This window comes from Copadichromis virginalis, linkage group LG12 (genome assembly GCF_057382275.1).
Source record: "Copadichromis virginalis isolate Kocher_CV1m ecotype Utaka linkage group LG12, C_Virginalis_male_GT1.1, whole genome shotgun sequence".
Taxonomy (NCBI): Eukaryota; Metazoa; Chordata; class Actinopteri; order Cichliformes; family Cichlidae; genus Copadichromis; species Copadichromis virginalis.
Window position 1 is genome coordinate 20721366 of NC_140629.1, and position 13337 is coordinate 20734702.

Here is a 13337-nt window from a genome sequence, read left to right on the forward strand (position 1 = left end):
TTGACTGCGCTACTTTAAGTTTTCCCATCAGTGCGAGTTTAACACAACCGTATCTCTGCGCTGTCTGGATTCACTTATCCTATCGCTAACGATCAAGATAAGCAGTCACACAAAGCTGGTTATAAACTGGCTAAGTTAACCCAAGGTTTCCCCTGGGGTGGTGTTAGCGGTATCTGACTAATCTAAAAGTTTCATGGCTCATTTTTCTTCCACATAAAATGACCCCTATGAGTGTCACCTGCTCCAATCAAGAGATTTTATCAGATGATAAAATGATTGTCAAAAATCTATAAAGAACAAGAACCCGTGAATCTGTGATTTAGCGCACAGACCAGTAAAATAAACATTTAACTCAAATTATTTTATCACCGAGTTCGCTCTGTTCTGCTGTAAAAGATAATTATAAAAATAGAATTCAAACATAGGCTTAGTCTGCAGCAGTATAGGCATCCTCCTGTTTTAAGATCAGGTACTGATGCTTAGAAAACAAAAGTAATCGCAAAAATGTAGGTAAAAGAGAGGCGAAAATAAAGTAATAATGGTACGTCTAAGAATCTGTATTCACTGCTGAGCGTTGTATTCTGGAGATCTGATTGGTCAGCAGGATCTCTTATGAGGAAAGTAGAATACGTCACCATAGTGATTTACCCTGGTAAGTGAACCACCTTCGCGGTATAGAATATTCAGGGTTAACCCTGAAATTACCTGCTCAAGACGAAATCCTCCTTTGTAGTAGACGCCTCAGAGCGTGATGTCAATACTTAAAATGTTTTATTCTATATTAAAAAGGAAAATATTAACTTACAACAGTAACAGCCTGCAGTGTATTATTGTACTCAAATGGCAAACTTATTTTATTTTGAAAGTCATCTCAGCATCAGTAGCCAATGTTTCCACCTTAACATGACCAAGACATTAATTGCTATTCACTGCCCTCCAGCGGCGAGAGTGAGTAACTACAATTTCCACACGTGTTCTTTCTGTATCCATGTTTCTTTGGTGTTTCCAATAGACGTGTATTATTGTTAGAAAACAAATGGTCACCATTTTCTTTCATAACATTTATTGCGTTTTTATACCCCTCAGTCTGTTCTTTAGTAACTCATTAATTGATTATCCTTGTTCTGAGCTTATCCAGACTATGTTTTAATATTTCTAGTTTCTTTACATGTAGTTATATTCATGGAAGTCATACCATTAAAAGATTTCTTTTCTGGTACAAACGTTCAAAAACAGAAAAAAAGTCAGGACAAAAGCATAAAGCAAGACTTCTAATGAAAGCAATCAAATTGTTTATGTAGTGCGACGGGGAATATTGATTCTTGTTAAAGGGCACCTGTTACGCAGGAGTAACTCTGCATTATTGAGAGTTACATAAAAAACAATGTAAAATGTCTACACTTTTCATGAATAGGAAAATCTGTTGTTTAGAAAACATCTGGTTTTCTAAACTTTTTGGACAAAGAACAAACTCAGACCAGTAAGAGGCTTTAAAGTATCTGTGCTCAAAGTTTTTACAGGTCATATTTTCACAAATGTAAAATAGCACTCAATATGAGCACTTTAAATGCATCTGATATTATTTGTATATTTCATTCAACCATTTCAATATCTTAAATTTCAGTTCCGTCAAACATGGCTCCAGGGGCTGAACCAGACAGGTGTTTGTTCTTCCCTGATCTGACCACAAAATTCTCCCTTGCGTGACAATTTTGAAAGATGTGAAGATCTTCTCATCAGAGTTAGGAGAAGTGGATTCCTGCAGAGTTGAACGCATGCAGCAGTCTGAGGATGATGAAGAAAAGACAATTGAACACATTAGAACAGTGAAGCCTTTAACGACCACATGCAGCCTGCCGTTTATAATGTACAATAGACTCCTGTCATATTCGTGTACATATGTTACATGCCAAGTTCTAATCTGAATTTTTTGAGTTTTCCATTAGTTGGTAAAACCTGGTACCAATTACTTAGAAGAAAAAAACCAGAAAAAACAACAACAAAACTCTTCATTGGGGTTCAAAGCAAGTAGAGTCAAGCTGAAAATGGGACATAAATAGACCGCATGCCACTGATTGGTCAGGGAGTGACTCATTCTGGCTCTTATCTTTACCCCAAGTCTGAAAAAAAAGCCCCTGATTGAGCAGGTAATGCCATCGCTTTGATGTGCTCGACTGTTGCGTTTGTGTCACATACAAATTACATCACAGGACTCTTGAGCCAACCATACTAGAGGTGCTCAATTGTAATGCAAGAGAATAGAGTCGAGTAGGTAATAGTGGAAAAGAGGCATTTTTTACTATGTAATTACAAAGGAAGTGTAGGGAAAGCACACTAAAAGCTACAGGCTGTGGCGTTTCAAGGTGGAGAATGTCAGCTTACACCATGAAGTCATCAATGTCCATCGACCTGGCTCTCTTCTCACTGAAATCTGCTTCCTGAAGGACACTCTCGATTTTTTTGCTAATGCTGAAGTCAGCTGGGACTTCCTGTGAAGATGCACAAAAAGATTCCTGATTAAAAGCAGAGAAACAGGGAGCGGGCGAGATCTTTAAAGAGGGCTGAGGAGTCGTTTATTTAAAAACTTGACTCACCGTATTGTGAAGAGAACAGTGAATTCTGTAGTTCTTCTCCAGCATCTGCTCCACTGCAGCGGACCTACAGAACACAAGATCACATGACCATCTGCTCTTGACCACACCCACTTTTGACTGAACAGTTTGAGAGCTACTCACTTAAAAGCTGCGTTGAGGGTTTTGTTTTTCCTTACAAAGGCTATTCTGACAAGGCCGTCCCACTCCTAGAATAAAAACAACATACACCTTCAGTCTAACTTATATTTTTAATGAATACTCCTCCACAGTAGGATTCGTTAACAATCAAAGCTCACCTGGAAGTTCACTGGAGGAGGAGGATTTTTGGGTTCTATCCTGACGACGCTCGACTCCACTTTCGGAGGGGGGCGGAAATTATTCTTCCCTACCTGATAACATTGAAAATACACATTAACACTGAGACATATGGTCTAGAGCAGCGGTCCCCAACCCCCGGGCCTCGGACCGGTACCGGTCCGTGAGTCGCTTGGTACCGAGCCGCAAGAGTTGAGGTTCAGGTGTGAAATGTATAGTTTTCAGGGTTTTTAATCTGTTTTCAGCGTTATTTTGTTATCGTTTTTATTGTTTACTCTGTTTTCCTGGGTCTTTTCACGTGTGTTATGAATATTTTTTCTTTTTTTCGGTACCGGTACTAGTTTTATTTTGTTGTATTTATCCGCGACACCTTAAAGGCCGGTCCATGAAAATATTGTCGGGCATAAACCGGTCCGTGGCGCAAAAAAGGTTGGGGACCGTTGGTCTAGAGAGTTGCTGTTAGCATTAGACAACCATCAGAGAGCGGATGCTGACCTTCATGAGATGGTCTACACGAGCCAGAAGCTGTGTGTTGATGGAAAGTCTGCAGTACAGTTTGTCTCCAGGCTTGGCAACCAGGCGCATGGCGAACTCTCGCTGGAACATCAAGACTGCACACCTGGAGGAAAATAAATAAATAACAGGCACTTAACACAGCAGGGATACGAGAAAAGACGATCAAACTTCCTCTATGGACCTCCAGCTGTGTCTCACCTGAAGAAAGGCCGGTGCAGCAGGAGCTTGAAGACAAAAGGTGATGAAATCTGCACAAAGAGAAACTGTGTTTGGTCCAAGTGCAATGCAAGACACTGAAAGACTTGTGTGGATTTGGCAGAAACACGTCCGTACCTGGTAAGGTAAGTTAGCCACACAGACGTCAAAGAAAGGCAGATCTGTTTTTAGCACATCTCCAATTAATATCTGAAGCTTGGCTTGTAAGGGTCTGATGGAGAAAACAATAATTTTATTAGATCACTTTATATTCAAATACGACTTTTAAGCACAGTATATGTAAGAGCAGCACTGCTTTGTTCACTCACGTGCACTGTACTCTCTTCTGAAGTTCAGCCACCAATCTGCAGTCCAACTCGCAGGCGACTACCTGCAAAAACGGCGAGTCACTTTTAAAAATCTGCAGTCACTGCAGCACCGAACAAACACCAAAGTGAACCGAAATACCAGACAAACTCCGGGAGTGCGGTCTGTGTAGTCTTATGGCAGTTTTATACTTTCCAAGTGTGTGGAGGGTCTTTTTGGGGGTGTAAATTTTATCATTACAGGGTAAAAGGAGCACTCTGTGTCCTCTCCAATTAACTGTGACAACGTGGACCTGTCTGTAAAGACACCATGCTGAGATCTACCAACTACGCACGTGTGCTCCAAGCATTCTCCAAGAAACAATATAACAGAAACATGCATTCATACGTGCTTTCTGCAACTGTCTGCAAGCAATTAAAATACTGGCCCTGGGCTTTTTGATTTAGATTTATTTATTTTAATTTTTTCTTATTTATTTTTATTTTTACACATCAGATGCATTTGTACCTCCTCCTGGAATCGAACCAAATATATGTTGATTGTAGAGTTAATCCACATGAGTTACTAAATATCGTCTCCACCGTCTGTCACAGCTCCACTGGTGATTTTGAAAAATAAAGTGTGACTTTCTGGGATACTTAAAACTTTGACTGCACCACTGAAAATACATTTTGATGTATATGCTCCTTTTCATGCAAATTATCCACAATATGCAATTCATTTTTGGTGTTTGCTAAATTTTATAAAATCTCAAATCTCAAAAATGAATTAAACTTTTGGTGGTTTGAAAGGATTTTGTGCAACTTTTTGTCCCATTTGCAATTTAGTTGGGGCTTAATAAGTTACAGAACATCTCATAACAAATAATAATGAGAATGTAAAACAAACTAATTGGATTTTCAGTGTCAATATTAAATATGTTTACACAATTCTCTATTAAATATAGGTTTAAAAATATCTGTATTTATTGACATTGTGTATCACAACATGTTTGAAAAAAGGCTTGCATAAAGGTGTAGTGTGAGTTCTTGGAGCGAGACCCCCGACAGTTTGAGGCTCTTACTTTTTTGGCTTTTTCCAGCAGCTTAACCGTCATGTTACCAGTACCAGGTCCCACCTCGAGCACCACGTCTGTCGGCCTCAAAGCAGCCTGAAAAAGAGACGCGTCACAGTTCAGTTAGATCAGCAGCCTCTGCATGATTGTCCACTTCTTTTTTTTAAAACACATATTTTACATTTTGTGAATATTTGTTAAAATTTTTGTCTGTAGCAGCATCAGCAAGTACTTCCCACCTTTTCAATAATCCCATTGACAACCAGAGGATTCTTCAGGATGTGCTGGCCGATGCCAGTGTTGAACATGATCCCTGCAACAGAGAGCAAACTGAGCACTGCATGCTGGTCATGTGTGACGACTATGGTCATTTATATATGAACAATTATATCTGTTTATATGTCCTAAGCTCACATTTTAAGTCCATCCATGCCAGCTCATCTAGTCCCATGAAAAACATCTATGAAGCTCTTGCAAAATCTAAACGTTATATTATACTTTTTTGCTTGTTCCCTTGCTAAGATGAATATGAGCCATTTTTCACAGTTTCTACTAAATTGGATTTTAATGCACTACAGTCCTTCTGTATATACACAGCAAGAAACCCCCAAGGCTCATTTTGCAGATAAACAGCTCCTGAAAATTTTATAATCATTACTCAAACACTGCATCTTTTGCAGATGGGTGAACATTGCACTGCTTTTTGTTCAGTGGGGTTAACATTCACCTGGCAGTGAGACAGTATTAAGGAATCACACAATCCCGTCCAGAAACCGCTGAGAAACATGACCACGGCTACAGGTTAAAAAATATAATTTCCTGCGCTCATAATTGGCACCAAGATGCCATTTTTCTTTGCATCCATCCTCCTTTTTAAAAATCTTCTGCACTTCTCTCAGCCTTCAGGTAGGAATGAGTTTACAGTTCAGCCTGCCTGTTCATCAACTAAGTTTCCAGATGGTCATACTTCTAATTTCATTTAAATTCATGCATACAGACTCAGATCCGAGGCAGAAGTAACTGCTTATCATTTCAGTGTTAAACTGCTTTTGTGGACTTTCAATGTTGCTCCCGTTTCTCCATGCCCATCTATTCCTGTGGAATAAAATGCATACTGTAAAGTTGCAGCACCAATTCCCCCACCTTCCACGGTCAGTCACGACTACTTATTACAAATATCAAACGCATCTCGCAGAGTGACCAGAGTGACATTTTGATTAGTTTGATGTTTTTCCAACAGACAATACCAAACAACAGAAAGCTTCATAAAGTCTGGCTCTCTTCCAATAGCTGCCAAGAATCAAGGAAGGCCACCTTTCCAAGAACTCGTGGTGGACTGAGGTTTGTTTCAGCCTGCAATGAATTAGTCAGGATCAGTGGTCTGGTTTGCATGAACAGTAATGAATTACTGGCTCAGCCTCATGATTTGACTTCAGTATAGCTTAAATATTTTTGTGGCTGGGCCCTTAAAACGTATCAGGGAATCTGACACCACCAAGCCCCAAACAAGAGTCTGGCTGAGTTTGTTGCTCTGTTATCAGTAAACATTTTTCATTGACATTTGAGGTTCAGGGTGCTTGCAAATGAAATAACCACCACCATGAAAAAAAAGAGAAAAAAAAAAAAATCAAAACGAGCATTTTAACATAATGACAAAAGACATTTATTTACATATCAGGAATGACTTTCAACATTTCTTCATACATAAGCCTCTTTGGTGAATATTTACATTCATAATATTGCAAAACAGTAGTAATAAATCTACATGTTAGAACTGTTACAGTCAGTTATGTTTCTCTGATCTTGATTAAGCATAAACAATTTGTGTTTACGTCATTTGTTCACCTCCTAAACAATGCATACAGAAAATAACAGCGGAAGCAGCTGGACTAAATATCGCAGTTAGCACAAATTAACAATTTGCAGGAAAAGAAACTTTCAAAAGAAACCTTTTAATTGAAGTAGCTGGTGGGCTGGAGTCACTAAAACGTTTCCACGTCAACACAAGTGACGACAGTTACAGCAGTGCTTCATGTTAAATGCTGTGACTGCTAAAACAGCGATACACCAGCTCAATATGCAAACACTGCACAGACACGATGACTGACCCCGTCTCTAAAGTCTGGCATGCTAACATGCTAATGCTAACGCACCCCGTTCAGAAACGTACCTTGGTTTTTGACCTCTTGGTGCTGTCTGCTTTTCTTCACCGCTTTGACCTTCGGCATTTTACTTTATTTTGTCCTACTTAAAGAGCTACAAAAATCCAAATTGTAAGTAATTATCCAGAGTAAGGCTGGCTGGACTTTGTAAACACGTGTAGTCCTTCTTCTATGCTGCTCCTTCTCTTCTTCAGTGACACGCTGAGCTGCAGGTTTCATCTGTTGGCTCGCTTCCTCCGCGCCCTCTGGTGGCGATCTGGCGGCATTGCTTTTACTTTTTCAAGATGAAACTAAAACTGTTTTTGAAACAGTTTCTCACACACACACACACACACACACACACACACACACACACACACACACACACACACACACACACACACACACACACACACTCTTTACTCAGAGATGGGAAACTCCTCGAGTGTCATGGCGATGTCTCGAAGTTTGGGATCATCAAGCCAGTTGACTTTACAGGCCAAGAGAATGCCCTGAAGAGGAAAACAAACATTAACATACAACCAACAAAACTGCGAGTGAGTATCATACATTCAGTCATAAACTGTACCGACTGTTTTTTCTAAAGTTTACCCTGAGGACATTTTGGGTCATGATGGCCATCTTTTTATATTTTTCCAGGTTTGCTTGGCCTTTCTCCAACGCAGCTTTGTACTTTTCCATGTCTGGATACTCTTTCTTTGAAGACTCCTCCATGTGTTTGATCTTCTCATGCGTGAGCCGTTTCATCTCTGCAAGCAGAAAGTACTACTTTAATCTGGAGTCGAAACAATAAATAACTAAGAACTTTAACTGTGAAAGACATCCGATTTCTTTCTCGTAAAGCATACCAAGTCTGTTCTTCTGTATTTCTGTAACCTCATCTTGAAGTTTTTTGGACTCCTGTTGGAAAAATAAATAGTAGATTAGGGTATAAAACCCTCAACTTTAAGTAGCACTTTAACCTGTAGCATTTATGTTGAAGAATAAAGGTCGTCATGCCAAGTATTGACTTGGACAGATCCTGTGTTTGCCTTATATACACTGCACTTCCATGAACGTTTTCATGTTTCAATAAAGATCAGAACACATTATCCATTTTCCAAGCAAAATATCAAATGAGGGTTGACTCAAGACCTTTGCACAATACTATAAGTGATTACAATACCCTAACAAAACAAATTGTCTAATATAGGAAATCCCATAAAATTTTAAACACACAAAGCACTTCAAAGAAGAACACAGACTTAAGCTGCTCACCTGTTGAAGGTGTTTTATGTGTGAACAAAGACCCATGCAGCGGTCACTTATGGCTTTCAGAGCACTGAGGGAAAAAAAACAAAACAAATGTTTTGATAAAAATAATTAAATATTTCAGCTGTTTCTGTATGTTGTCAGTTGACTTACTCTGCTTCAGAGTCACTCCAGTTCAGCTTTTCTCCGATAGCGTGCCACATCTGCATTCTGAAAGACAGAGACAATCAATGATCTGTCACGAAAAACATGAGAACATCTGAACTCCAAAAACAAATAATACAAGCAGCAGTTTACCTGTGCAGGGTCAGTGTGCTGTTAAAATGAAGCGTCTTCACCCTTTCAAGCTCACCGATATATTCTGGCCTGAAACGAACAAGTGTCAACATCTTTTTTTCCCTTTTCTATTTAACATTTGGCTTTAAAACATCAAATACTCACAAGTCTCTCTCTGCTTCAGATGTGCTGCATGACCTTTTATTTTTTTCTATCAGGGGAAACTTAAAATTAATTTCCATTTTTGCTCTTAAAAAATAAAAACAAATTTATTCAAGAAAATTGTTTTATACCTGCGTTGAGCTGTACTGCCATCTCAAAGCACTGGTTGGACATCTGTTGCTTTATTCTGTAAAGAAAGTAAAGACCAGAGGTGACGTGTGCGGCACAGCTGGATCAAAAACTGACCTTCAACACCAATGTTGGGGTGAGAGATACAAACCTCAGCATGTCTACAGGTGACGTGTCTTTCTGTCCGGTGGCACCTTCAGCAGCAGGAACATCATTTGGCTCCATAGTCCCCACCATGTGATTGAGTTTCCCCTGGCTGTCAGATGACTCCATCACCAAAAAAAAGAAAAAAAAAAAGAAAGAAAAAAAAGAAAAAAAAACGAGTGAAGATTCCTGGAGAGACAAATCAGACCGCAGAAATGTGGGTTTAATCCAACATAAGAAACTATAGCTCATTAAAACTCAGACTGACTAATATGCACTAATATACAGAAAATAATGGCATTTAACTTGAAGTCTGCCAGTCATCAAGTTTTTTTTTTTGGTTTTTTGTTTCAGTGGCCGAAACAAGTATACTCATCTCAACATACAAAACACATCATACAGCCTTACACTCATTCATAATTCATACATGCAGCTGGTGCAAAAAAAAAAAAAAAAAAAAAAAGGCCACAAATCATGAGCAAGACAGAGTTAAACTTAAGTTTTCAGCAGCCAAGCTGAGGAAGGCTGTTTCAAAATACAAACTTATCAACTCAAACATGTGAAAAAATTATTTGAAATTTCAATTAGTAAGTCAAAATGTTGAGATTGTGATAAGAAATTCTGGCTTAGTGTCTTATTAATAGTCCCACTTGGCAGAAACAAGCTTGTATAAAAATATCATATTTTAAGTGGGGATCGGCAAATACCCCACAATAAAATATTATCACAATTTGATATGCATTAAGATTTTATGATATACTAAGTTTCAATAACTTTTAAAATAACCAATTATGTTCTCAAAGTTAAACTTTGTCTGTTTTATCCAATAAGCACACCAACACTGTCAATAAACCTGGCATAGCTGTATTGCCATAAGACAGACAGGCCAACTGTATGCAACTGAATTTTAATTACAGTTGTTGTTAATTACATCCAATCTGTTCCTGATAATACAACAGTTAACAGTGATAAGCTGTCTGAAAATACCAAATGTGAATTTGTGTCCTCATAGACGTCAACAGAAATTCACTTTTAACTGTTAAATTTGTGCTCAGCAGCCTTTCTGCTCTATAGGAATATGACCAGAATACAACCAGCTGGAAGCCATTTGAGTCGAGTCTCCTTATTAACAAAGACTTGTTCAAACTGATGGCGACATGTTGGCAATCTGTCTGCATTTATAAATTAGACAGCAAGTATTTGATAACAAGTATATTTCTGACTGGCAAACTGTGACTGAATACAGAAGACTGCCTCCTATTAAACGACCAATGCAATCACCTTGTGATCAAGTGGTTGTGAGTGGTGGCCAGCGGGCAGACAGACAGACCGATGGTTTTTCAGTTGACCAGAAAACTGCACAACGTTATGTAGAAAAAGAAAATCCAGGCAGATTCTGCAGGTTGCACCAATGAATTGTCTGGTTTCCTTGCTGTACGCCTCCACCGTAACCACTGAGCTCAGTGGTTTGCAAACAGTAAGCAGTTTTGTTGTGCAAGTGTCAATCTTCAGATAATGCACGGAAACGCAGCCAAGATACGAGCAAAGAGGCTTCTGTGACAGACTCCTGCCACCTGTTCATTGCGACACAGTGAAACCACTTCTCAAATCACTAACCTGCCGCTCCAGTCATCTTATATAAAATCATCATCACTGGTAGTTCAATCGCTTCACGGTGCTATGCTTAGCACCTGTGTAAAAGCACCCGCAGTAATTTGTCACCCATCAGTTTTACAGTCACACAAAGTAAAGCGTAGGCTTCTGATGTCGTAGAAGCTGAAACTGTACTTCAGTGCAGCTCTGCTTCTGCGCTGTACACACACATACAGCAGCCTTAATCAGAGTTGATGCTCGTCTTTATACGGTTACAGCGGCCCTTTTCAGCAGCTGTCAGCGTAGCGCTAAAACTAATATCGGTTTATTTAAAATAAATTTTTTTACCTCTCTTAACGGAATTGATGATGCTTCAAGTCCAAATGACATCAAATAAGCACTGTCTGCTGAACCTCTGTTAGCTTCGGCGTTACACTTGCTAGTTAACGTCAGTCGCTCAGTGTAACGGCGAGTTACAACTCTTCACAAGCTTTCATCTGTGTGAAATGCGGTTGTTAATTAGCAAGAAAATGCGCAATAGGTAATCAGTTTTGTCACCGCGTTAAATTGTTATTGTTTTTCTTTGTCAGGGATTAGCAAACCAGCCTACAAGTTCAGTACCGCCACCTGTCGGACAGGAGGGTAAAACTGAAGACAAGCAGGAGAACACTCATGCACCTTCAGCAAGGAGTTGGTTTCACTCTCTTTAATGCTCATTTTAACGTTTTAAAAGAAACAAAGCCCACCCTTGCCCACAACATATTAACCGACTTCTGGATAATTGGCCTATAGCTGAACTACTAGTTCATAATGTTAACCAACCATTAAATGAGTTCAGTGATTCTTCTCTATTTATGTCTTCCACTTTACTCGTATAAGGACCTGATATATAAGCATTTCACTGTGCATTACACTCATATAACTGTGTGTGTGACAACATCCCAATGTGTTTAATCTTTCTTTTTAAAGAATTAAGTTTGGCTATTACATTTTTACACATAATAGCCCAGTCATTAAAAAATTAACTAAAAAAAGATGTATATGTATGAAAAGGTCATGTCTTCAGAAAACTAATACGTTTTGAACAGTGAGTCTCAGGAGGAGAAAAAACTCTCAGCTCAATACATTTAAGCATACAGAGATGGTCAAGCTGACTTGCTGAAGTTCAAACTTAAAATCAGAATGAAGAAGAAAGCTGATTGACATTACTTTAAACATGGCACGATTGTTGGTGTTAGATGGGCTGGTCTGAGTAGTTTAGATACTGGAGATCTACTAGGATTTCCCCACAGAACCATCTCTAGTGTTTATAGAGAATGATCTGAAAAAGAAACTGTCCAGTCAATGGCAGTGTTCTGGGGTAAAACACAGTGTTAATGTCAGAGGAAGGGTAGAATGACCAAGTAATAATCACTCGTTACAACCAAGGTATGCAGAAGAGCATCTCTGAATGCACTACATGAAACAGATTTACTACAGCAGCAGAAGGCCACAATGGGGGCCACTCCTGTCAACTAAAAACAGGAAACTAAGGCTACAGTTTGCACAAGCACATGACAACAGAAGATTGGCAAAAAAAAAAATTACTGGTCTAATGAATGTTGACTTCTATTCTAAATTTCAGATGGTAAGGTCAGGATTTGGTGTAAATTACATTAAAGCATCCATACTGGCTTGTTTCAATGGTTCAGGCTGCTGTCTGTGGTGTAATGGCCTGTTAGAGATTCTTTGTACACTTTGGGTCTCTTAGCTGAAAATCAATTAAATACCACAGCGTTCCTGAGTATTGTTCCTAACCAAGTCAATCCTTTTATAACTACACTGAATCCAACTTATGACTGCTATTAAGAACAGTATCATTACACAATGTCACAAATCTCACATTATCTCAAACTGGCTTCTTGGCTAAGATAGTGAGTCCGCTTTCCTCAGGCGCCAGATCTCAATCTAATACACCAAATCTGGGATGAACTGGACTTGGAGATACTCATTATGAATGTGCAACGGCTGCAAATCTGCAGCAACTGTGTGATGCTATCGTGCCAACATAGACCATGAATAAGGAAGGCAGTTCTGGGGGTCGAACCTAGTGCTAGCAACGTTTACCTAACGAAGTGCCCGGTGAGTGTACCGTTACAGAAAAATAAAGTGAATCCTCAAACTAAGAACAAGCACCCGAGTCACTACACAGGAGAGTAAACACATGCATTATTTTCATATAACGTCATTTAACGTGTTTTCAGCTGGTTATAACTTAGCGTTAAAACTACTTCGGTTTACATATAAGTCTTACCTCGATTGAGTTAGGTTAACGCTCTTATGTCAAGATTAAAAAAAGAAGACAAAGAAGCAGAGGTTAGTCCCTGGCGTCGTCGTTACACTCGCCCGTTAAAGTTAACAATTTTTTGCTTATCAAAATGTCACCAGCTGTAACACATCAAACTGTTTACGCCGCGCGACTTAATTTTATAACGACGCCGTCCCGCCAAGAAACACGTAACGGAACGTCACCATACGTCACACGTCTGCCTGTGACCAGAACCAACGCTCAACTGAACTTTCAACTTTCAAAGGCTCTGCTTGTCACACATCAAGGGATGCGGCGCCCCCTGCTGGTCG

At 39.2% G+C, this 13337-nt stretch overlaps 2 protein-coding genes across 4 annotated transcripts; both read right to left on the bottom strand.

Annotated features, from left to right (window-relative positions):
• Nucleotides 1–821: 821 nt before the first annotated feature.
• On the bottom strand, nt 822–7235 carry dimt1l (DIM1 dimethyladenosine transferase 1-like (S. cerevisiae)). The gene is made up of 12 exons (XM_085475247.1): nt 7172–7235; nt 5241–5314; nt 5011–5097; nt 3950–4011; nt 3759–3852; nt 3624–3673; nt 3405–3528; nt 2891–2983; nt 2736–2800; nt 2595–2658; nt 2383–2489; nt 822–1785 (listed from the first exon to the last, which is right to left on the bottom strand). The coding sequence occupies exons 1-12, from the start codon at nt 7227–7229 to the stop codon at nt 1743–1745; spliced, it is 921 nt and encodes a 306-aa protein (XP_085331373.1). The 5' UTR covers nt 7230–7235; the 3' UTR covers nt 822–1742.
• A 321-nt stretch (nt 7236–7556) lies between these two features.
• Nucleotides 7557–13281, bottom strand: cenph (centromere protein H). 3 transcript variants are annotated; one of them, XM_085475250.1, is made up of 10 exons: nt 13012–13281; nt 9133–9314; nt 8984–9039; nt 8856–8901; nt 8712–8780; nt 8568–8624; nt 8421–8484; nt 8012–8063; nt 7755–7912; nt 7557–7654 (listed from the first exon to the last, which is right to left on the bottom strand). In XM_085475250.1, the coding sequence occupies exons 2-10, from the start codon at nt 9252–9254 to the stop codon at nt 7562–7564; spliced, it is 717 nt and encodes a 238-aa protein (XP_085331376.1). In that variant the 5' UTR covers nt 9255–9314; nt 13012–13281; the 3' UTR covers nt 7557–7561. The 3 variants fall into 3 exon arrangements, with proteins under 3 accessions (XP_085331376.1, XP_085331374.1, XP_085331377.1); XM_085475248.1 differs by lacking the exon at nt 13012–13281 and adding an exon at nt 11067–11359; XM_085475251.1 differs by lacking the exon at nt 13012–13281 and adding an exon at nt 10407–11359.
• Nucleotides 13282–13337: the final 56 nt, after the last annotated feature.

Excerpts from the sequence above, each read along its gene's own strand:
- dimt1l (XM_085475247.1), bottom strand. The coding sequence starts at position 7,229 with ATGCCGAAGGTCAAAGCGGTGAAGAAAAGCAGACAGCACCAAGAGGTC. Across the intron at positions 3,529-3,623 it reads CTGCACCGGCCTTTCTTCAG|GTGTGCAGTCTTGATGTTCC; the intron begins GTGAGACACAGC and ends ATTTTCCTCCAG. Across the intron at positions 2,801-2,890 it reads CTCCTCCAGTGAACTTCCAG|GAGTGGGACGGCCTTGTCAG; the intron begins GTGAGCTTTGAT and ends TTTTTATTCTAG.
- cenph (XM_085475248.1), bottom strand. The coding sequence starts at position 11,108 with ATGTCATTTGGACTTGAAGCATCATCAATTCCGTTAAGAGAG. Across the intron at positions 8,625-8,711 it reads AGCACACTGACCCTGCACAG|AATGCAGATGTGGCACGCTA; the intron begins GTAAACTGCTGC and ends TCTGTCTTTCAG. Across the intron at positions 8,485-8,567 it reads TGGAGTGACTCTGAAGCAGA|TGCTCTGAAAGCCATAAGTG; the intron begins GTAAGTCAACTG and ends TTTTTCCCTCAG.